Source organism: Ciona intestinalis, chromosome 8, assembly GCF_000224145.3.
Source record: "Ciona intestinalis chromosome 8, KH, whole genome shotgun sequence".
Classification (NCBI taxonomy): Eukaryota; Metazoa; Chordata; class Ascidiacea; order Phlebobranchia; family Cionidae; genus Ciona; species Ciona intestinalis.
In genome coordinates this window covers 4,233,959-4,257,133 of record NC_020173.2, presented here as the reverse complement: position 1 = coordinate 4,257,133, position 23,175 = coordinate 4,233,959, and the positions used below count along the sequence as shown (strand labels likewise).

Here is a 23,175-nt window from a genome sequence, read left to right as displayed (position 1 = left end):
CAATACAATAGTATGCAAACCAAGAACTTCGCCGTCATTTAAGGTAGTGTTTTTAATAAAAACACTAATATAAGTTTGGACATTTAAATACGGACTAACACATCATATGTACGAAGTATTAAACCCATGTGCGTTGATCTAATATTAATAATAACGGTGCTATGGCTATGTGGTTTGGCCTTGAATCCAGAGTTTCCTGATCGAGGCTCGGTGTTGGTATATCATTGTGAATGTGTGTGTTATCATAAATACATATGTTTAGGTATCTATGGTGGTATTCAGCCAGATTGAGAGCATTCAGTTTTAATCTTTCTACAACTCTCTTGTTTTTACAACTTTACTACTGCGGTTAATTTAGGCTTTCTGTCGGAACTGTGTGTGGTAGTGTTTGTTTGTTTGTTTGAGTTGGTTTTGATAGAAAAACCCCGATTTCAGGCGAACTATATCTACGAGGTTCTTGTTATTTTAAAAGCTTTGAAAATGCAGTCGGCAGATGAATTGCAAGTCAGAAAAAGAATCTACCTACAGCGGGATTTTTCCAATGGAATGGCCGTTCGCTTTCAAACCAGGTTTCCATCAGAATTAGACGGAAGGGTAAGTGTAATTTAGTGTTTTAACTTCACTATGGCTGTTTATAACTCCTTCCTCTTGTCTAGCGTAATGATACATATAATTAGGGCACTGGCCTCTGAACCAGAGCATATAGGTTAGAGAGATATCGCCTAAAAATAAATAACAATAAAACTCTTTGTCAAACAACCAAAGAAAGCAATACAGTTCCTACACTTACAATAAGACAGTTGGTATTGTTGCTTAGTGGTTATAGGTTTGTACTGTAACGGAATGTGGTCCGGCGCATGCATAGAAAACCAAAGTATCCCCGATTCGATCCTTGGCGGCGGTACTAAAACTGATCGGCGTATCGCGTATGTGTCCTTGAGTAGGACACTTAACGAACATTGCTCCAACCCAGTGAGCCGGTCACTAACGGGTTGTCCAAATTATAAGCCATATCAAAAACCATACACAAAAGTTAAAAAGTGTGGTAACTCGTAAGCACACGAGAATAAAAAAACAGTGCAAAAAATACATGCCTGAGTATGATGTGGTGTCACGGGTGTTGGGGTAATGGACCAAATCTGGCTGTAGGCCCACCCATGAAGAATATGGTAACTTAACACCTTTTATATGTTAATACTGTTATAGGTTAATCCTGAAGAATTTTCACAAACCATATCTGTGTTAAACGAAAAGTATAGACAGGCCGAAGAAATCTCTTTTTCTACTTACTGTGAAGGATGCCTGGCTTGTTTAACAGGTTACCTTCTCCTGCTATGCATCAATACACATTACAAAAAGGTAATGACCAACTCAATAGTGAATTGCGTTACATAACCTATAAAAGCAATGTTTTTATGTAGTAAAATCTTAAGGTTGATAATAATCCTTCTTTGCTGTTTTTCGTCCTATTTTGATTTTCGTCTATATGAACATGAAAATTTTATTTTCATGTTTCACCACCAGCGATTCAATATTTTTGCAGAAACTGAGGTGTCAATTGCCACCATTTAAAAGTCCAAAAACAGCTGTGACAAAAACAGCAAAGAAAAATAAAAGATGTCAGAAAAAGACTAGATTAAAGGCAACCCAATGTAAATGTTTTTTATTCCAGGTATTAAAGGAAATTTCCAAATATATTGAAGATCAGAATAACACCATATACTGGCCAAAGAGAATTCTTATCAAAGACCCATTTGAATCTGGCCTAAGATCAGTAAGTCGCTAGCTATCTGCTTTTATTCTATGTAAAGAAATATGTTATTAGGTGTATATACTTTTTAAATGTTTGTCATTTTTTTTCTTTGTTTAATAAAAACTGATGGTGCAGGCCACAAGGTTTATGATGTCATTCTGTCATTAAAGTATGTGAAAATCAGTGGCACATTAATTTAATATTTTAGACAGGACGGTTCAAATTTGCTAAAATGTTTTTAAATTTCCGTTGCGTTTTTGTGCTGCAATTTTTTAAAATGACTGGTATGGGTTCATTTAACGCTTTTTGAAAAATATTTTGTACAATCAATACTAGGTTTTTATTTTAAAAATACACTTATTTATATTTGCATGGCAAGCCTAACCGGGTAACCACCCAACACCCATGTAACTTTATGGGTCATTTTTTTGTATTTGAGGACTTTTAATTCCCACCTAACCAATAAACCATAGCGTCGGACTAAAAAAATTTAGAAAATCGAAGCTACAAGTTAGTTTTTATCAAGACTTTTTTATTAGAAGGGTTTTTATTTGTAAGTTTTTATTAAGAAACTATGTGTTTTATAGATTGAAATTGTTATATTCGATGAGAATTAACTTGTTCAGTCAGTTATAATGTGCAACATGGAGTATTCGCAATTCAAGGATTGATTTTAAAGCTTCTCTTTATTGTTTTAGAGGATATTTTGTTAAAAACTAAATAATACATTATTTCAAATACAGACACCGTACATATTGTATGTAATGCAGTACATTTACATATAAAGGTGTTTAAATAACCCTTGCAACCATTATGGTCTCCATAAGCTTTTTCTTTTTTTTGTTTTTATATTTATTTTTATTCATTTTCATGATCTATATTGTAAATGCACTATTTGTGTTGGTGTAAATTTGAGCTTTTTGTTACAGAATTTCAGAAAAATTAAGTATAAGCCTCCTGCTATGTCTGAACTTTAACATATTTTCTGCACCCGTTGCCATTATTGTTGTTTACAATAATAGGAAAATTTATGTGTTGTCTAAATGTTTTCTATTGGTAATAACAGAATGTAGATATTAAATAAAGACATATAACTAACAAATTGAAAATGTGCGCAACAATTATAAGTTTATATCTAAATCGGTAAAATAACGATTGCCTTCTATTATGTACAACTATTCAGTTATAAATGATCAGTTTGTGTTGTATTTCAAAGCACTTTCACGAAATAAAATGTCCGCATTTTCCATTGTACTTGAAATCCACTCATTGTAATGGAATATTCTGGTGACCAGGATTGCATCACCTGATAAGAAAGCCATTGATGTTCCAACTACATACCAATGGTTGTTACTGCGACATTGAACTATGAAGTTATTATTTTGCCGCAGCAGATCCATAAGCGAACCAACTGGAATTGTGCTGTTTCCTGAGTTTGTTTCGTGTGCCAAACAAATACTTATATGCCGCCTTTCTTTGTCCACAAAACGGAAAGTATCTCGGTACCGTTCAAAACAGACTTCATTTGAAATCACTCTAAGTTTTGCGAACCCTGTAAACCTCCAGTGTGACATTATGTTAGTAAACATGTCTAAGCTCCACTTCGTGGCCCAACATTCGGACTCCTCAGGAACAACTATAGTACCAGCTTTTATTTCTTCCAGACAGATCGGTTGAATTTGATCAGAAAACAATATTTTAGTTTTTGTCATGACCAAACAAACATCATGGACAGTTCCGTTTGAAAATATATGCTGGACTTCTGTAAATGTTTTGCTGTCAAGGCGTTTTAAAAGCTCACGCTGAGTTGAAAGTCCGTATATTACCCTTAGTTCATCGATGGATTTTGGAGGGTCACCTCTCATATAAGACACGCATTTGTAGGTGGTGAGAACGAAGCGTTCGCTGATTATGGCCGCATTGCAAAAGTATCGGGAGCGGTAACTAACCGCGGCTTGCCAGAGAGAGCTTGTCGCCAGTTTCCCAGTCCGTAACTTAAAAGGTTGGTCGCTGAAACCACACTTTTTGGGAGGTTCAATTATTCGAGTTATGCTCCAGTGTGCGGTAAAGCCACCAGCTACTTGAACATTGTTTGAATGAAAATCAACGTGAACTGCTTTCTGTTTGGATTGAATTCTAAATTTGCCCTCGGAAACGCAGACCAGTTTTACATCTGTCGTTGATTGTGTGAAAATTGAACCACTGCGCACCCGTACGTAGTCTTGTGGACAACCCATTACTGTCTCTTTTTCCTCTGTTTGCTGAAGAGCTATTCTAGAAAAGTCAACTTGTATTAAGTCGTCTTCGTGACTACTTTGTATGATCCACTGACAATGTACGTTAGTTGGGTATTTGTTTGGATAACTTGGAGATGAGATATCGCCTTCTTCTGTCGTAAACAAACCACCACACATATAACTACATATTGGGCCTTGTCTACTTCGTTTTATCATTCCCGCGGCAGTCACAGCTCTCGTAGGTGTGAAGTCGACTTCATACCCAGTCCACCAGCTCAATTCTTCATTTATTATGTACTCTAAGCCCTCAAGACTGTCGGAAAGATACAATCCGGCAACCATAACTCGTAACCTTGCTTCTGGTGCTCCAATCTTGTCGCATTGAATTATCTGTTTCTCGTCTCCTACATCGCATTCTGCCATTGACAAAATATTACTATCCGACATAACGAGACATTCCTGACTCGCCACGTTCTGCACGCGCTGGCTGCCATACCATCGCCACGTCTGATACGGGTTATTCCCAACACAGGGATTTAGTTCACACATCTGGTCACTTTTTGTTGCTTCGATACATCTTTCGACAATGTCATATTGTACAGCCGGCGTGATTATAAACGTAACATGGTATGCGGTTTGTCGTACATCTTGGCACTCAACGGACAGATCTTTGGGCCAGATGCCGTGGTCTTGGCACAGCGCTGAAGAAATACCAACCAACAGATACCCTTCATTGCAAGCGAAATAACAGGTTGTTCCTGGCAAGACACCCGGGCTAGTTTGTGTACATATCTCGGGCGTAACTTTTCCGTGATAGAGCTTATTTAAATGTCCACATTTGATCAATTCACAAGTCGCGTTACCGCCCGACCATGAACCAGTCGGAAGGCAAACCTTTTTTGAAGGCCCATTTACTTCATAACCAGGCCTACATACTATTTGAACTACCGTATTGGTTACTATTGCTCCATTCTTCGTCCCGGAATAAATCGTGTTTTCCACAACCTGGGGGTCGTGTATTCTGTCACAACTGTCTTTAACGCATTTTTGTCCAGTGGTCGACCACGTCCCGTAACTGCACCGTGACTTTGGCGAACCAGCCAAAACAAAGCCATAATTGCATCGGAATAAACAAGTATAAGCATTTTGGCTTTCTGTAAGAGTACAGTGTTCAGGTATAACTGTTCCATTGTTAAGACTAGGATGTGGGGTGCAAAATTTTTGGCACAAAACTGGTTGCCCAGACCAAGTTCCGTCAGACAAACACACTGTCGTTTCATCTCCAAGCAAACGATAACCTTTATTACATGTGGTATTACATACAGTATTAACGGGTAAGGTTTCTAATTCACATAGAGGCGGATAAACCTCGCCGTTTTTTGGTGGGTGGTGAGCTGCGCAAGTCGCGTTGCACTTGGGCAATGGAGAACTCCAGATTCCCGCAGCTCCGCAAAAAAATTCGCTTTTTCCGTGAAGGACCCGATCCCCAGTACACTGCGCCCGACACAGCAAACCCTCGGGCAGTAAGCGTGGAGCAGAACATTCGGCCGGTGATAAATGTAACTCGATGGGAATGGTGTGTGGAGCACATTTATCCGTCCCCAGGCACATCGGTGGTAAGTTAGACCACCGGCCGTTACTTTCACACACAATATAGTCTTCGCCTTCGATCGAGTATTTTGGATTGCAAGTAAATTTGCATCGTGTTCCAGCTACAACGAACTCCGACATGCATACCGGTGGTGACACCGTTCCTTCATATAGAGCTTTCAGCGGTGGACAAACTCCCGAAAAGCGAAAGCCACACAGCGTTCTTGACCCTGTGTAATGGTTACCCTCCCATTGCATAGATTTGTAATTCCCTTTTCGAAGACCTAATCGCGAACGGAATATTGGTCCGGAATCCAAACTCAGATCTTGATTCTCTAATTGCAAACGCAGATTTCGCGTAAGCCCGCTGGCTTGGCATGTCCACCGCTGGTTAGGATCTGTAACATTACATTCTTTAGTGACAACCATGCTGTCTTCATGCCTATTAACTTGAAATGTTACATCGTCGTCTGTGTCGAAAAATCGTCCTTTAGGCTGGTATATATTTTGGAAGTTTGCAGACGTGTTCATTGCCAAGCACCGGGAAGTTTCAATATTTTCCAACGTATAGTGAGAATTCCAGCGCCACATTTGGAACGTATTACCGGCTGTGCATATAGTTTTGATAACTGCTACAGACGAAGCCACTGCCTCAAGGCACAGTTTTTGACCCTTGAACAGAATCTTGTTAGAAATTGTGAACTGAAGGTCGGGTATGCAGGAAAATGCAGAAGGAGTCCACACGCCACTTTCCGAGCAATGTCTTGTACTCGGTCCTCTTATTTTGTAACCTGAATTACAATGTATAGTGCACGAGCCGATGTTACACTTGGGAGGAGTTAAGTAACCATTTTCAGTTCCATCAATTTCCGGGCAAGACTTCTTACATTCATATCCCGTCAAGTGGGTCCAACCCTTATGGGGGGAGCATGTTGTTTGCGCCACTGAACCTGTCAATACGTACCCAGGTGAACAAGCCAATGTACATATCGTGTGAGGCAATACACGATCAAGTCGACACGCGGGGTTTAAAAACCTTGCATGTTGGTCAGAGAATTCATATTTGCTGCATTTTTGTTCACACGCTGTTCTCGGCAATGGATCCCATATCCCCGTTGGTGTACACACCACAACTGCAGTCTTGTTTTGATTGGTACACTTTATTTCACATTCCGTGCCAATGCGAACGTACTCGCTGCCACATCCTGCAGACACAGCGTTGGCGTGGTTGCCTAGGGGTAGCTTGGGACACTGCATATATTCGCGCCTTGAACAAATTGTCCCAATGTCTTCTTTCGTTTCGGGGTTGTACGTGTAAAATTGGTTGTGAAGGCTGCTTCCTCTTTTTAAAACTACATTTTTTTGGTCACCATTCCCAGCGTGAAATCTCAGATCATGATCTTTTAAGTGAATGAAAATAGGTTCAATTTCATCACAATCCCATTTCTGCATTGGGTCGCTTTTATCGCATTTTTCCATGGTTAAAATAAGATTCGGTTCAGGGTCCGAGACCGATATACATAAACCTGTCTTGGCGTTTTTTAAGTGATGTGCTCCTTCCCAAACCCAAAAAGTTGAGAGACGTTGATTGCCACATTCAGGCCACTCAACAAGAACAACTTTTTCGTTTTCTACTCCAAAACAAGTACCGATTATGGAAGCGCGATTCACAATTATTAACGGATCAGGTTCGAACCTGCAGGAACCTACAGTACTCCAAAATATATCTCTGGGATTTCCATATGTGTGGACGCAATCCACAGTGGGATCCTTATCCCCCAATACATAACTATCATGACATAGAACCTTGCACACTGTGCCTACCTTGAACCCCAAAAGGCCGGTTGCATACTCTCTTCCGATTGCATGCTCTTTGCCTCCGCAATCTATATCGGCGTTAATACCAGACGCAGTGCCACAATATGCAAAACAACTTGTAGCTGGATCTTTATCCCAGGTTAAATCTTCCTGGCATACATATTCCTCTATGTATTCTCCTGATTCTGCTCTTAGGTCGCCGTCACAATAGGCGGTACAAGTTGAACCAACACCCATTAGTTGAATCGTACACGATATCGGCTCGTAAGCAACGGTGGCGGGGTCGGCAAGTATTCGCGGGCAAGTGCCTACACAGCTTGGTTGACTGCCACTCCAACTCCCGTTATTTAAGCAGAGACGCCTACCTATGCCGACTAATATATACCCAGGTATACATTCATAACTGCACCGATATCCCTCATATAATTCTGTAGTAGTTTCGCAAGTCCGTGGCAATACTGAACCATTATCTGGACTTTGTAAGCGGGAACATTTTCTTAGGCAGCTACCAATGTCTGCTGACCATGTTCCGCTCTCGGTACAGGTCGTCGATGCTTCGCCTTTAACATCAAAGCCTGGTTCACAAAGTAAAGAACAACTATCACCCATGACTGATTTTAGTTCTCCACAGCTTGCAGGCTTTAAAATTCCGTTCTTTGGAACATGATCAAGGCTTGGGCATGTACTTTTACATGCTGGCTTAACGCCAGACCACGAACCATTGTTCAAACAAATACGGTGCTTCGAACCAATATGAACCAGATTTTCATCACAAGAAAATGCACAAACCATATCCTTTAAAGATATCGTCTCCTCGCATTGAGACGGGATCACCGTTCCGCCTACTGGGGCATTATGAATCGGACATGGCTTAACACAGTATGGTTTTTTTCCACTCCAACTTCCATCACTGGTACATGTTCTACCACTTGAAATGGTGGTTAAAACAAGCTCAGTTTGAAGACATCTGTAAGTACAGACAGTTCCTTCGCTTACTCTTGTGCCCGGAGTTGTGCATATCTCGGGCGTTATCTTTCCATGCTCTAGTAAATTTAGCGAAGGACAAACAGATTCGCATCTTGGGACAGGAAAGTTCCATTTTAAATTACCTTTACATGTCAGCCTCGCCTGGCCAACCAACCTCATACCAGAACGGCACGAAAAAAGACATGTGTTTCCTTCAGTAAGAGTTGTTACTTCAGAAGAACATTGACTTGGAGTGACATGCATTCGATCGGTTACATAACTAGAAAGTATTGGGCATGTTTGGCGGCACTCTGGTGGGGAATTGGACCAGAGACCAGTCTTCAGACAAACAACCTTATGTACCGAAGGCACAAGATTGGTTAAAGGTGGACAACTAAAGTAGCATTCACCACCTGTTTGAATTTCTTGTGTTCTACAATGCGATGGGATGATTTGAACAGATCCTTCAACTTCTATAGCCCGACAGGTCCCTTCTTCCCGTGCTGTACATACTAAAGCTCTTTCGCTGATCGTGCTATTAGCATACCATTGGATATGTGCAGTTATTCCACCGGTTCGTTCCGCAGTGAAGTCTAAACCATCTTCTGTGTAAAGAAGAATATGCTTGGATGACAAAAAAATATACATGGGATATGGGGAAAGATTATAAACACGCAGATGTGTGTCTTGACTAATAAGTCGTATAAACCATGTGCGCTCGGGACCTGCACATTCCCACTGCTGGTCGAGATCCGTTTCATCGCATGTGCGCAGTACCAGGTATGGAGGTGGGGCCGAAAATAGGCCTGTTATACACTTTCTTAACATTGCGTTTCTGATTAGTCGTTTTTTATACCAAGACCACATATTTGCTGGGTCGTGGTAGCTACACTCCGAACGTTTTTTCATTGCAAGCGCCGAATTGTCCGTGCCATCCTCTGGCGCATACATACATACGGGCTCGTTCGGTGGGATGCTTTGATACAATATAAACTGCTGCTCGCGTGCGCATGTTGATGATGTGCCGCTCCACTGTCCAGTTGATAAGCAAGTTCGCAAGCTGTCCTGGCCATTCACTACATAGTTCAGGTCGCAGGTTAACTTACAAATATCCCCGACAGTATGAATCGACTTTGGACAAACTAATCGACCGTTTGTAGGCGAAGGTAATGGTTGACAAGTTTTTTTGCAAGTGGCAGCTTCAGATGACCATACTCCATCACTTTTACATGCTCGAATGCGGTCCCCTACAATACTATATCCTGGAGTACATGAGTATATGCAGTTGTCCCCCGAGGACTTGGTATTACCGAGACAATCCAATGGAAGAATGTGACCGTTGGAGTTTGTGGATAGGGCTGGACATGACCGTGCACAATGACTGAATTCGCCGGTAAATACACCACTGCTGGTGCACGTTCTAACTGAAGAACCTTTCAGTATATAGCCACTTGCACACGAAACCGTACAAACATCACCCGTATATCGTGGAGTCTTACTACATGATGGTGGAGAAACTGTTGCTGGGGGCTCTACCCGTAAAATAGGACATCCCTGGTGACAAAGGCCCGTTTCGCTGGACCACTTGCCGTTACTTTCACAAATTCTTTCCGGTAAATCAGTAATCTGGTCTTGTACGTTGTAACATTTGAAGTTGCACACTTGGCCCTCAAGACTATTTTGCACAGAGCATTTTGTTGGTGTCACAGCTGCGTAATGCGGTAACGGAACCGGTGGACATTCAGCTTTACAGGATGGACTTTCAGCGTCATTCCAAATGCCATTTGGTCCACATACCTTTGTCGACGTACCTACCAGCGTGTAACCATCATTGCAGAAATAAGAACATTCACTTCCAATCTCGATGTCTTCGGTCTGTTCGCACCCACTTTGAACGTAACCGTTCGGAATAGATGGAAGTTTCGCGCAGCTAGAACGTGATCTAAAGGCGCATATTGTGCCGACCTGTGCCATAGTGCTGGCAAAGAAAAGGGTAGTTCTGTTTTCAGCCCACTGTGGTTCCTCTGTTGTTGTATCTACAACGAAAATTCGTTCTGCATGTGCGACTCGACCCATGGCAAGGCTGAATTCGTGATATTGCAGCTCACTGTACAAAGTAGAAGAATATTTACATTTCCAATGAGATTCCAGTTGTAAGCACGGTTTTAAAACAACGAATGAATATGTGATAGAAGTTTGTGGTACCATGCACGTTTGCGTTGCAACATTTCGAATTCTATCTCCGTCCATCCATTCCCACTGTTGGTAAGAATTTGAGGTGTTACAAATACTTCTCACGACAAAACCATTCAAGTGAGCCGAGAGACATTTATCTTGGTCCAGTGAGGGGGCAAACTGTGCTCGTATTATAAACTGTACGGATTTTACACAAATGGGTACCTGTTGGCTCCATTCTGTAGAAATTGTCCCTGCAATAATTGAACAAGCCAATGTAGGGTCTCCCGCTATGCCGTACATGCTGTCACACACAACTGTGCACTGATCCCCTTCTACGTTGGTATCTCCTGAACAACGCGATGGCTGTAAAGTAGAGTGCGGAGGTGCAATGAGACTTGGACACTTCGTTTTGCAACTTTGTAGCTCTGAGCTCCATTTCCCATTTGCTTGACAATATGTGTAGGCTGGAAGCGTCCGGTCAGGTATGGCGCGCCAATTGCAAGCTACGTAGCAAGCTACATTGACACGCACTCCGGCAGTGCTACAATGCAGAGGACCTATAATTCCATGTAAGATACAACACGGTAGCCGAGGACAAGTTCGTGGACCTGTCATTGGTTCACAAGTTGGTACAGAACCACTCCAGGCTCCATTTTGACATTCCAATACCGAAGATCCAATAAGCTCATAATGTGTGTTACATGTGACTGTGCAGACATCGCCGTCTTTTGATTGTGCAGTCTCTGTGCATCTAGCTGGTAAGATTTTGCCGTTTGTTGGAGAAGTAAGCGCAGGACAGATTGCAAGGCACGATGGTGCCACGTCACTCCACATACCAGAACCAAGGCAGACGAGAGTATCAGACACTCCCTCAGTAACAAAAACCGTGCCTGGGTAGCATACAAACTTGCATTCTATTTCCGACCAAGCTGGGGTGTTCGTATTTGCGCAATCAGGATTGTGGATCGCACCGCCAGTTGGATTTGCGAGACTTTGACACTTTAGCTTTTTGCATATTGTATCGTGTGAGCTCCACTTTCCGTATTGTTGACACTGAACAATATTACTGGTCAAACCGCTTTGCAATTCATACCCGCTGTTGCAGGTTATCGTGCACTGAGTGTTTACGGAAGGTGCGTTATAGCAGCTTGCAGGAGACACAGTGGATTCGGAAGACAGCATTAAACGTGGACATGTTTTTAATCCTGACGCCATGCCACAAACTGCGCCTTCGTCACCGACATAGTTAACTGCTTCCCAGGTATAATGAGTGAACGAGTCGTCAGGGACATCAAGATGCAAAGAAAGCGACTTACTGGAACCGGTTCGTAATAAAGACTCTGTTGCTTTTGCATTTATTACAGACACGAAATTAAAGCCGTCGTGAAGAATTCGGCACTCCCAAAGTTGCTTGTTGTCCGCTATGTCGCAGTCAGTTACAAGTATAAAACCGTAACTGTCTGATGTAAGACACCACCCGGTACCAACGTTCCGTATTTGACCAGCAGCAGTGCGGGACCATTTATGGAGCGTGTTCGTTTTATTGCATTCGGTCAGAGACAATTTTTCCACCTTGAAAGCATTGTGGTGAACGTAGTGCTTGATTATCATGCAAGAATTGGTAGCGGCTTGTTTCATAATGAAATGAACATCCGGGTAACAATATGGGACAACATTGCTCCACTGGCCGGTTGTCTGGCATGACGTAGGCGCCACAGATGATAAAGTATAGTCGTAGTCACATCTGAAAGAACAGACTTGGCCATTTAACAGCTGATCTGGACCAAGGCAAGATGGCGGTGAAACATATCCGTTAGCGATCGGCGATATTACTGGACACGGGTTCTGGCATTCAGGTCGAGAAATACTCCAGACACCACTGTTAAGGCAGTACATTGATGTCGAATTTTTTGGCGATAGCTTTCGGGTACCGTCACATTGAAAGGTACATGATGTACCTTCTGGAAAATGTTGGTCTGTGTTGTTGCATGTAACTGTACCGTATACGGGCGCTACAGGGACCTGACATTTTCGTTTACATGTCAGCTGCGTGTTGTTCCATGTACCATCGTGTCTACACAACAGGTTTGGCGAACTGGAAGCAACGTAGCCATAATCACAACGAACTGCACACACCGTGTTCGGCTTATGCAATGATGCAGATATGTCATCGCACAAGTTAGTTGGGTCACTACTTCCGTGCGTTGGGATTTGAAATGGCGGACATTTGTGAATACATGTTGGTTCAGAAGTGCTCCAACTTCCGTCGTCAAGACACATAACATTTTGTTCGCCCTCGATGTATAAGCCAGCCCCACAATTAAACGAACACACCGTTCCACGTTTTACGTAAGGCTCAGAAAGGCACTGTGTCGGCGTGACTGAACCATTTCGAAACGAATACAACGGGAATGCCAAGCATGATTTTCTACAAATTGGTCCACTGTTTCCCTGCCATATACCACCCCCGCATTGAGCCGAAGACTCACCGTTAGAAACCTCGTATCCTTCATTGCAAAAGAACGTACATCTCGTACCTTGATCCACTTCAGGTGACTGACAATTTGTCGGCGACCATTCACCATGTGATAAACTCGGCAACGGTGGACATCTATTACCGTTTACAGCACCAAAGAAGCTTACTGTAATCTTCGATTTAATGTCAAGCAACCTCCAACGAGTTCCCACCCTTGGAATAGATTCCGAAAGCAACCGTGGTGAGCTTGTGTATCCGTTCCAAATATAAAACTTATGTTTTTTTAGACGCAAGGTGTAATTAGCGCCAGCAACAAGGGGCCACTCCCATGTTGTTTGAGTGTTTTCGTATTCCTTGCAAGGCAAGAGCGATAAATGAGAAAAGGGTTCTCGCGTTTCAAATGCCAAGCATTTTCCAAATTTCGAATTCATTATTTGTTGTTCACCTTCGAGAGTCCACAGGTATCTTTGATCAGTTTCATCACATTCAGCAATCACATATTTTTCCGGGTATATGCTGCCATATACAACACCTATACAATTGTTGATGTCGTTCTCTTCCAGCACAACCATATATTGGCGCGTTGGTGTACAAGATACCGGGCTACCCAACCAATTTCCGTCTACACCACATGTGCGGGTAATAGATGACGGATATACATTAAACGTGTATGAGAGTTCGCATGTGTAAGTGCATTCCTCCGCTACAGGCCGACTTTCCAATGTGCATTCCAGTGGCAATATAGCACCATGTGCAGGTTTTGGTAGCTTATCACAATGAAGTTCACAAGTTCCTATCGCCCCAGACCACACTCCGTTTTCATTACAGAACACAAGTGCAGCCCCGTTTATTTGGTAAGGAGGTAAACAAACCAATGAACAATACGAAGGGTATTCATCTGGAAAACAATATGTATAACTATTTTCGGAGGACAATGGTTTAACATCTTGACACGTCTTGACCCAACAATTCGGAATTGCTTTATTCCAAACACCGCTTTCTGTACAAACGAGAGTTTCGTCACCAATCAGTAAGTGCCCTACATCACAGGAAAATTGACAAGCAGACCCCGCGACAGAGTCGGTCGTTTCACATGTAGCCGGATTAATATTACCTTTGGATATGGCGTCGATCCTTGGGCACGTTTTCATGCAAACGACGTTGACCGGTGTCCAGTAACCATCTGTGTTGCAAGTCATTGAACTGGGCCCAACAACTTGATATCCATCGTTACAAATGTATGTACAGGTCATTCCTTCATATGCCGCATATAAACAATCTGCTGGTTCAACTTTAGAGTTCAACACAGGTGGTGGGACTTCGCATTCCTTTATACAAGTGGGTTCATATGCTGTCCAGCTGCAATAAACGCCGGTGATGTAAATAAACATATTATATGTTTAAACCATATTATTATATATATTTAAATATTATATCATGTTATATATTTAAACAAAACTAAATAAACGAAAAACACTACAGGAAATAAACACATTATAACCCAATTTCCACATGAACATAAGTCATATAGTTATATGATATATGATGCCCTTCAAATCATAAACGTGCTGTGTCTATAATATAAAAACTCATGTACAAACAACAGCCTACCTTCCGTCACTGTCGCAAGTGGGGGAACTCTCTCCTCGCAATACTAGAGAATCATCGCAAGAAAACGTACATGTTAGGCCCTCAATATTATAACGCGTCTCAGGGCACATCATTTTTGCCCTGCAACGGCGGCACAAGCAATCTGCATGTTCTTTTGCATACTGGTATCGATGGCGTCCAAGTTCCGTCATTCATGCAGGAGCGGCGGTCTGTTTCCCCAATGCTTACGTAATGACGGTCACAAAAATAAACACAATCAATTTCTATTAATCCTGTGGTATCATCAGGCCCTTGTGAAGTGCACTCAGAAGGAAGAATGAAGCCGTTATCCGGAGGCGAAAGTTTCAGGCAAGGTTTTTTACAAACTACATTGCCCAAGCTCCATTCTGCGTCCAAGCACTCTAGCGCGTTTGTTCCGAACAACTCATAACCTTCGTTGCATTTGAATCTAAAAAAAAGGTTTCGCGTGTAAGGGAAGATATTAGAAGGAGCATGGCGGGGACATATACAGTAGGGCTAGCATAGCGGGGGCATATATAAACTACACTGATCGTGCATATTATATACAGAGTCGTATAAACACCGAGTAGTCCAACTGCCGTCTATGTGTGTCCAAAATAGAGCAAAAGTGGTGACTTTGACAATGGGTTTAAACGAACTTGTTAAGTTTTGTTTGTGTTTTCCTTTTGTGGGAAGGTGTAAAACAGCTTCTATTTACCTTACCAAACATTTTTTTTTAAAAATGTATAAATTTACCCGCATTAAATGACTAAAATGTCGCAAATCAACCGCTTCTAATTCTAATTTTTGACTTTTTTTGACACAGAAAACAAATAACACATGTTTTTTACATTTTTCAACCTTTAAATTTGTTTTTAGGCCCAAGTTTTTCTGTAATTTACCGAAAAACAAACATTTTCCCTATACCTACTGTGTTATTTTGGAACCAAATTGCCGTTCAATTTGTGTTTTACGTAACAATGGGTTGGACTACTCTGTATTTCTATGGCTCTGATTATATATAGCCTATAACAAAATATTACCAACAAAGTTACATATGTGGTAACTAAGCTAACACAAGGTGTGTGAAACAGAACACCCTTGTTATAACGATAGTCGTTTTCCAGCCACGCAAGGATAAAGCAAATTATATTTATACATTTATTTATATGATGTCGTTGAATAGGATTTTGGAAATGTTACCTCAAAATAGGTTAAGAATGAATCACACCCAAGTTGAGTGAGCCAACTTACCTGCACAAGGTGCCAGGTAGAACTTTTTTGGTCAAACATGCAGGTGTAACGGATCCGTGTTCCGGTGGCATTATTCCGTCGCATGGCCGTTGTTCGGTATCCTCTGATTGAACATCAAAACTTGAAGACCCAAATGCTGTAACATCAACTGGGGGTGCCGTGCTATGGCCCAGGAAATTTCGGACTGAACTCGACTGAGCAGTGTTTGAACCCTGCGTATGAAACAAATAAATATGTGTGCTGTGGAGATGGACATTATATAGATGGGACACCTTTAGCACATAATATCCAAATATCCTGATCTTGTTTTAAACAATTAACAATGGTTTATGGGAGTTGTGAGGATATAGTTTTATAATTCTTTGAATGTTCTGTGTTTACTACCATATGGGGCGAGATAATAGAACGAAAAGGTGTCCCACCTCCCCCCCCCACCCTACTATATTTATTTCGTATGAAAATACAGCTCAAGTGCCATTATATTGCTGACTTTAGGAACTACCGGATAGAGCATATAAAACTGTTTTTTTGGCGTAGGTAGGTCTATAACGCCGATAAGTAATATAAATACACGGTGTTAAATGTTTAAATATAGGCAAAGTGCCATTACAGCTTTTTTTCTAAGCTGGGGTTTAAAGTTTATGAATATATATATTGCAGCATTTGTAAATCAAAAATTATGCTTTAGATACCTGGTTAAAAGTTAGGCGAGTAGGGTCAACTTCCCAATTTTTGCTTCGAACCAAACTCTTTCTTATATGGCGAACCACGTCTTTTAACTTTTGTTGTGAATCCATCGCGTAGCTTTTGTTCATTTTCAAGTGGACGGCGTGATTTATTATAACGCCACCCGAAGACGATACTGATCGACTCTGCAATATCAAGAAAAATTTGCTGCAGTTACTGTTAGGAAAGGGGCCACGGGTGTCTATAGCGGACAATTAGGACAGAGCATAACGCGTGAGTGACTTATAGCAGCGTTACGTATTGCATCAATTGCGCCTGCAACCCTTTTTACTGCCTGGATAACATATTAGCCTACAATTGGGGCAACAGTATAGTCTACGTTTAAACATGTTCTCACCGTCCTTGATGAACTTGTTGGTAAAAGTTTGATGGATGTAATATTCACGTGATCAACAGGTACCGATGCTGATTCGTATAAAAGCCGTATTTCAGGTGCAAGAATATTTTTTGCCCATTCTAACGTTTCATTGTCCCCCCATGCGGCCGCTTTGATGGCCAATTCCACATCTGAGTAAAAATAGATTGTAAGGTGGGAGCAGACGGGACACCTTCAGCACAGAATATACAAATATTCTGATTGTGTTTTAAACAATTCTGATTGTGTTATAAACAGTCTATAGAAGTCTTTAAATTTCTTTGTTTACTACCACATGGGATGAACAAATATATGATGAAAAAGTGTCCTATTTTACCCATCGGTGTTTAAATTGGCATTTACCTTGTAATTTTGAAGCGTACCATGCTGCGTATATTGGCTCTGGGGGTGAGAACTTTTCAATGACTGTGTTTCTGGAGAGTGTTGGCAAAATAACAGCTGACATGACAATCGCAAGACCCATAAGTAGTACTAAAGGTATTGCAAAGAGATACCAACGTGATTTCAGTTGTTCAATAAATATTCTTCGCCTATAAATTGGCTTAAGCTTATTGATAACAGACTTTATTTCATTCTCGTCCACAGCAGCTCGTTTCACAGAGCGCCTTCGACGTAAGGCGTTTAGCGGTGCTGATACACGGCGTTGTATAAAACTCCCGTGTTCGTGCACTTCTTGGTTACTAGTATGCATACTTGTTGACGTGTTAACAGCAGAACGTGTTGAATCAACTTCTTCTTTTCCCGAGCTCGGTATCGGGACAACAGCAGGTATCGGGACAACAGCAGTTATAGAGACTGTAGGTTCTCTTTCTACCACCAAAGTATCTACTGACCCTTCTATAATATTACTCGACGTTTTGGAATTGTTATCTTCATGTTTGATCAAGACCAAAGCGCTAGCTGTTTTCTTGTCAGTTTGATCAATCGTCTCAAAAGTTTGTGCTGTTTCGTTACATTCGCTGTCATTACTGTCTGCTGTTTCCATTATTTAGGATTCTACCATAAAGCTTACACTTCCGTAAGAGTACAACTGACTAGTAAATGTATTCAGGTAAATTTACTGAATTCCATTGGAAACCATAATAAAAAAAGAAAGTTATAAACTTCAAGATGATGTAACAAATGCCTTTTCTTTTATCTCATTTATTTCTAAACAATTCGTTTTGTGACAAAAAATTATAAACAAAAATGTTTTGTAACTTTCAGTTTCAACAATGTATATATAACTAGTTATATACATTGGTTTTAATACGTATTTAAACATTTTATTTTGCTTCTGGGTCTTTTAATTGTCACTACCTTAGGAATGTATTTATTTAGGATTCAAAAAAGACTTCCAGATTTCAGAAAATGTTTTAATTTAAATTGCTCTCTTTTTGTAATACTTTTATATCAAGTTTTCGCCAATAATTTTAATGTAAAACGTAGCCCTTACAAATTACAGGCCCATTATACAGTATACGCAGCATATCTCCGTCGCTTTTAGAAAAAAAAAAGATGGTAAATAACGATACTGTCGCTTGTGGTATGTTTAAGGTCACGCGTTTTTGCCGAGTAAGAAGTCTAAAAGCAGTTTTTGAAAGTGCAGTTCCTTTTTCGAAAATGAACAGCCTATTTCTTAGAAAACGTATAAATAATTCTTATTTTAATAAACGATGTGTATTCAAAAGTATTTCATTTAAACGCAGGTAGTTTCCAGCTACCAAAATGGTAATTTAGAAGTTGAACTTTGTGTGGATTAAGTTGAAATTGTGGACTTGTCACCAATGTCCAATAACAATCCCACACGTTCTCGCCCGCAGGGATTTTTTAATATGAACCCACCCAGTAATACCCAGGGGCATCAAGCAATGGAAGATGATTTACCACCTGGAAGCACACCAACTCAGTTTTCTCACGCGCGTCCTAACATTCCATCAATGTCGCTTGGACAGTTCAACCCTTACAGCGGAGGTGGGGTGATTGCACCGCAGCGTAAAACCACCGCCAGCCGCTCAAAATCAAACCAATCACTAAATTTTGCTTTTGCTCCTGCACAATCTGCCTCTTCCCCAGCAATAGACAACCTCAGTTTCAGAGGAGCATCTCCAATTTCAACATCCTATTCCACGGACTCGGGAAGATTTGTGTCTTCCTCTTCCTCTGCAGCAAGCATTGGAACACCATCCAGGATCACCCCAGAGCACATCATCAGGACATACAGTGAAGAGAGCGTGGGGAAACTTAAAATCGAACCCTATAATGAGGTGAAAAAATTTACCACATTTTTTGGTGTTAGTGAACAATCCTCCTGCTTTGTTATCTGCTAAATGTAACCCCATTTACCAAAACCCATTATTGAGATAAGTTAATGAATATGACTTTTTAGTTTCTTTACAGCAACTTGGTAGAAATGTTGTTTATATCAACTGAAATAAATATGGAGAGTTTTAGTAATTTAAATTTACCCCCATACAAAATTATAGAATCTGTGTAGAAAAAGTAGTGGACAAATATTATTTTCACTGTTTTGTTTTCAATTAATTGTACAAATATTTGAAAATCTTGTTTAGATGTGTGTATAAAGGAAAAAGGTTGTTTCAATTTCTTATTGTTATGCATACATGCAAATTGCAACCATGGATCCCTAACAATACAATTGTGTTTATTGACTTAAATAATTTTGTCAAATTTTAGGCGTTTGACTTTGTTGCGTCTGACCTAAGAGACCTGGGTGAAATTGGCCGTGGTGCGTTTGGTGCTGTCAATCGTATGATGCATCGAGATAGTTCAACCGAGATGGCTGTTAAAAGGATTCGTTCAACTGTTGATGAGAAAGAACAAAAGCAGCTTCTTATGGACCTTGATGTGGTAAATTAACTAAATGCTAACCAAAATCAATGCGTACTAACAAGCTAACAAACAATGTGGTAGGGTAGGGTTTACATAGTTTTTATTAATTTTTTACTGTTTTTGTGTTATATTATTTCCATCTCTCAGATTTTTGTTTTTTTGTAAGGATTTTTTTTCGCCATTGCCAACTCCTGTTTCTGATTAGCCGTTTGCTGCAAATGACATGTTATCTATGGTTATAGGTATCTGTGTTTTTAGAGTGTTTACTACCTTAAATTTCTGTTAATGGTTTTAAGTTGTTAAAATATAAAATTTTCTTATGAATTATCAAATTATGATGCTGACCATTGGTAACTAGTTGAACCAAATAAAGTTAACTACTAATGTGAAAACCAGGTAATGAGAAGCAATGACTGCCCATATATTGTCAAATTCTATGGTGCATTATTCTGGGAGGGAGACTGCTGGATATGTATGGAACTCATGTCCACATCACTAGATAAATTTTATCGTTTTGTTTACCTGCGTGAGAGAAAACGCATCCCAGAGGAAATACTTGGAAAGATTGCCATGGCAACAGTAAAGGCTCTGCATTATTTGAAAGTAAGTTTCAAGGCCTTGTCAAATAATGAGGTTTTTGTTAAACTGTAGTTTAAAAAAAGAGTATTTTTTTACAAAAAAAGAGCCAAGAGGGTATAATGGATGCAACTTGCGCATGTGCCAAATAAATTCCTTGTTAAGATCCTATGGCAAGGCAAACCAAAGGGAACCAGGGAGTTGGGTACGATTTGAAGAAAAGAGCTTTTTTGGGGGGTTAAATATTACATTTTCACAAAGACAAACTGTGCGATAAAAATGTTGTAAAATATCCTGCACACAATCCAAAACATTATTTCAGCAGTGGGGTAATGGGACAATCCTTGCTCAAATTTTACAAGAAAACGTCCGGTCATAGAATGGAACCCTTTAGACAAAAAGAACTTTACCTAACATAAGTTACAACTGACAACTTGTTTATGCAGGAGAAACTTCAGATCATCCATCGTGATGTAAAACCTTCCAACATCCTCATTGACAGAGGTGGAAACATTAAATTATGTGACTTTGGAATAAGCGGACACCTGGTCAACTCCATAGCAAGAACCAGGGATGCAGGGTGTAGACCTTACATGGCACCAGAAAGAATTGATACTTCTCGCTCCAGAAACGGTACGTTTTTTTAAAAGGTGGTGTTCTTAACTTTTTAGTTAACCTTATTATTTAATTAATGTGTATGTTGTAGAGTAGTCACAATTAATAATCAATGCTGCTTTTATTACATTGACAATTTTCAGACAATTTATGTTTTTACAATAAAATTGTTAATTTTTTTATTTCCCAAAAATTTTGTGCTCATTACCTTTTTTTATATATAGGTTACGATGTACGTTCTGATGTTTGGAGCCTGGGTATAACTCTAATAGAGCTTGCCACAGGAAAGTTCCCATACCCAAAGTGGAACAATGTTTTTGACCAGCTCACTCAGGTGCACTACTAATCCAATTTTCTCTTTAATTCAATTGCTTTGGTTAAATCAATATGCCCAGACCAGTTTACCTTGCTTGGACACACAGTTCTCTTTATATGAAACTTGTGTGGGTCATTTATAGTTATACCATGCAAGTATGCACAGGATGTAAGAAATGTGCATGTACTTAAAGCAGATGTAGTTTCCGTCTTAGTATAATGTTTTATAATGCATTTTTAAAATAGATATTATGAATTTAGTTTAATCTGTGAAAATAAATAAAAGTGTTCTAATGCATTCATATTGTAGGTTGTAAAAGGCGATCCTCCAAAATTACGAAATGATCTTGCCAATGGACTCACATTTAGCCCTGGCTTCACTGACTTCATTAACATGCTTACCATTGCTGATTCTGAACAGCGACCAAAATATGGCCGTCTTCTTGCAACCCCTTATATGCAGCAAATTGAGAGGCAGCATGTATACGTGGCAAATTACTTTTGCGATGTTCTTAACCGGATGACTGATGCGGACTTCCACACCGGAGCTGTTGGTGATGAACCTTTCCGGGACTCCTGATTCTTCTCTTCTTTGCCATTGCTCTTTTTTCCTCAACTAAACGGATTTTAGATTGTTAAAAAGCAAACAACCCATCTTGTTTAGGTTGATTTCTCATTAAGACAATCTTTTGATCATTCAATGTTCTTAAGCTTCTCTTCCGAATTTTCAATGCTTGACTTTTACCAGTCTTTTTTCGAGTTTAACTTCAATTCAAACTTGGCTAAACAACATACATTATGAGGTCAAACTAAAACGCCTGCCGCAAGAGGCAGGTATCGCTAGCAAATTCTCGCATTTTCAATTCGTCTGCGGTATATATGGGTCGCTATTCCTTAATTCATCTACAAAACAGCATATCATTTGTAGCAAGCCATCGGGTTCCGTGAGTGTTGCTCATTGAAAAATGTTTTAGCAACCAGAACACTGTTCAATCTTCTACAGCGTTTCTTCTCCGTCTTCAAAGCATTATGTGTTAGTTTGATCAAGCATCCGCACTGCGATTTTAACAAGCGTGAGTGAAATTCACGGTTTACGATCATTTTACTACAGTTGTTAAAGTCGTGCAATTGAAATGATATCGAAAAAATTCCGGTATTTTTTTTACCCTTGTCAATTTGATGAAGTGCGCAGTTTGAAAATCACTTTGCATTCGACGCACTTCTGCCGAAGCTGCATGTGAACGTAATTTTAATGAATTATTGCGCCGCCATATCTTGATTTTGTCACATTTGATAAATGTTTTATTCTGCACAATGTTGTTCAAGTAGAATTTGGTGCCCGATTTTCAAGAAACCGATTCAAAATTGTGTACGTGTTATCAAAGCATTTTAAACGACTATCATTAGTGCTCTTTTTCTTTGAGCAAGTATAGACCAAAAAATTTTCTAATTTTAAACTCGTTCTTTTTACCGCGTATGTTTCCAACTGTCAGTAAACGCATAAGACTGTGAAGTTTGTTTTTTTAATTAAACGACTAGCGACAGTTTCCAGGTGTTATTACCACACAAAAAGACGTTTGTTGAAATTAACTGAGCAATTACTGCAGTAAAGCTGATCAGATTAAATATAAAGGCCCGATTTCTCAGTTGGCAATAACAAAGATTAATTAATAAGATTTAGACAAACTGTCGCGTCTGCGTGTTGCAAAAGTTAGTTTTTAAGCGAGGCTTATGTTATAAAAATCAAGGTGCCTGGAACCCGATTTGCTAAGTACCTCCGCCGTCTTGAAAATAACTAATCAACGTCATGGATTGCGTAATCAGTTCATAT

The 23,175-nt window shown here is 40.1% G+C and overlaps 4 protein-coding genes across 4 annotated transcripts; 2 read left to right on the top strand and 2 right to left on the bottom strand.

Moving 5' to 3' along the window:
- Positions 1 to 340: 340 nt before the first annotated feature.
- On the top strand, positions 341 to 3,002 carry LOC100177849 (golgin subfamily A member 7). The gene is made up of 4 exons (XM_002131854.4): positions 341 to 594; positions 1,207 to 1,359; positions 1,673 to 1,774; positions 2,341 to 3,002. Exons 1-4 carry the CDS (start codon positions 481 to 483, stop codon positions 2,368 to 2,370), a joined length of 399 nt encoding a protein of 132 aa, XP_002131890.1. The 5' UTR covers positions 341 to 480; the 3' UTR covers positions 2,371 to 3,002.
- On the bottom strand, positions 2,947 to 14,929 carry LOC113474441. Its single transcript, XM_026835504.1, has 2 exons — positions 14,630 to 14,929; positions 2,947 to 14,377 (listed from the first exon to the last, which is right to left on the bottom strand). The coding sequence occupies exons 1-2, from the start codon at positions 14,818 to 14,820 to the stop codon at positions 2,947 to 2,949; spliced, it is 11,622 nt and encodes a 3,873-aa protein (XP_026691305.1). The 5' UTR covers positions 14,821 to 14,929.
- An 809-nt stretch (positions 14,930 to 15,738) lies between these two features.
- LOC113474449 lies at positions 15,739 to 18,684 on the bottom strand. Its single transcript, XM_026835575.1, has 4 exons — positions 17,349 to 18,684; positions 16,968 to 17,137; positions 16,576 to 16,755; positions 15,739 to 16,095 (listed from the first exon to the last, which is right to left on the bottom strand). Exons 1-4 carry the CDS (start codon positions 17,989 to 17,991, stop codon positions 15,880 to 15,882), a joined length of 1,209 nt encoding a protein of 402 aa, XP_026691376.1. The 5' UTR covers positions 17,992 to 18,684; the 3' UTR covers positions 15,739 to 15,879.
- A 14-nt stretch (positions 18,685 to 18,698) lies between these two features.
- mapkk4 (mitogen-activated protein kinase kinase) lies at positions 18,699 to 22,857 on the top strand. The gene is given in 6 exon segments (NM_001078290.1): positions 18,699 to 19,252; positions 19,683 to 19,856; positions 20,235 to 20,441; positions 20,861 to 21,047; positions 21,254 to 21,363; positions 21,655 to 22,857. Coding segments are annotated over 6 exon segments (1,428 nt in total). The 5' UTR covers positions 18,699 to 18,772; the 3' UTR covers positions 21,925 to 22,857.
- The last annotated feature ends 318 nt before the right edge of the window (positions 22,858 to 23,175 follow it).

Excerpts from the sequence above, each read along its gene's own strand:
- LOC100177849 (XM_002131854.4), top strand. The coding sequence starts at position 481 with ATGCAGTCGGCAGATGAATTGCAAGTCAGAAAAAGAATCTACCTACAG. Across the intron at positions 595-1,206 it reads CATCAGAATTAGACGGAAGG|GTTAATCCTGAAGAATTTTC; the intron begins GTAAGTGTAATT and ends ATACTGTTATAG. Across the intron at positions 1,360-1,672 it reads TCAATACACATTACAAAAAG|GTATTAAAGGAAATTTCCAA; the intron begins GTAATGACCAAC and ends TTTTTATTCCAG.
- LOC113474441 (XM_026835504.1), bottom strand. The coding sequence starts at position 14,820 with ATGACGGAACTTGGACGCCATCGATACCAGTATGCAAAAGAACATGCA. Across the intron at positions 14,378-14,629 it reads ACTTGCGACAGTGACGGAAG|CTGGACAGCATATGAACCCA; the intron begins GTAGGCTGTTGT and ends CGTTTATTGCAG.
- LOC113474449 (XM_026835575.1), bottom strand. The coding sequence starts at position 17,991 with ATGGAAACAGCAGACAGTAATGACAGCGAATGTAACGAAACAGCACAA. Across the intron at positions 17,138-17,348 it reads GTACGCTTCAAAATTACAAG|ATGTGGAATTGGCCATCAAA; the intron begins GTAAATGCCAAT and ends ATTTTTACTCAG. Across the intron at positions 16,756-16,967 it reads CAACAAGTTCATCAAGGACG|AGTCGATCAGTATCGTCTTC; the intron begins GTGAGAACATGT and ends TTGATATTGCAG.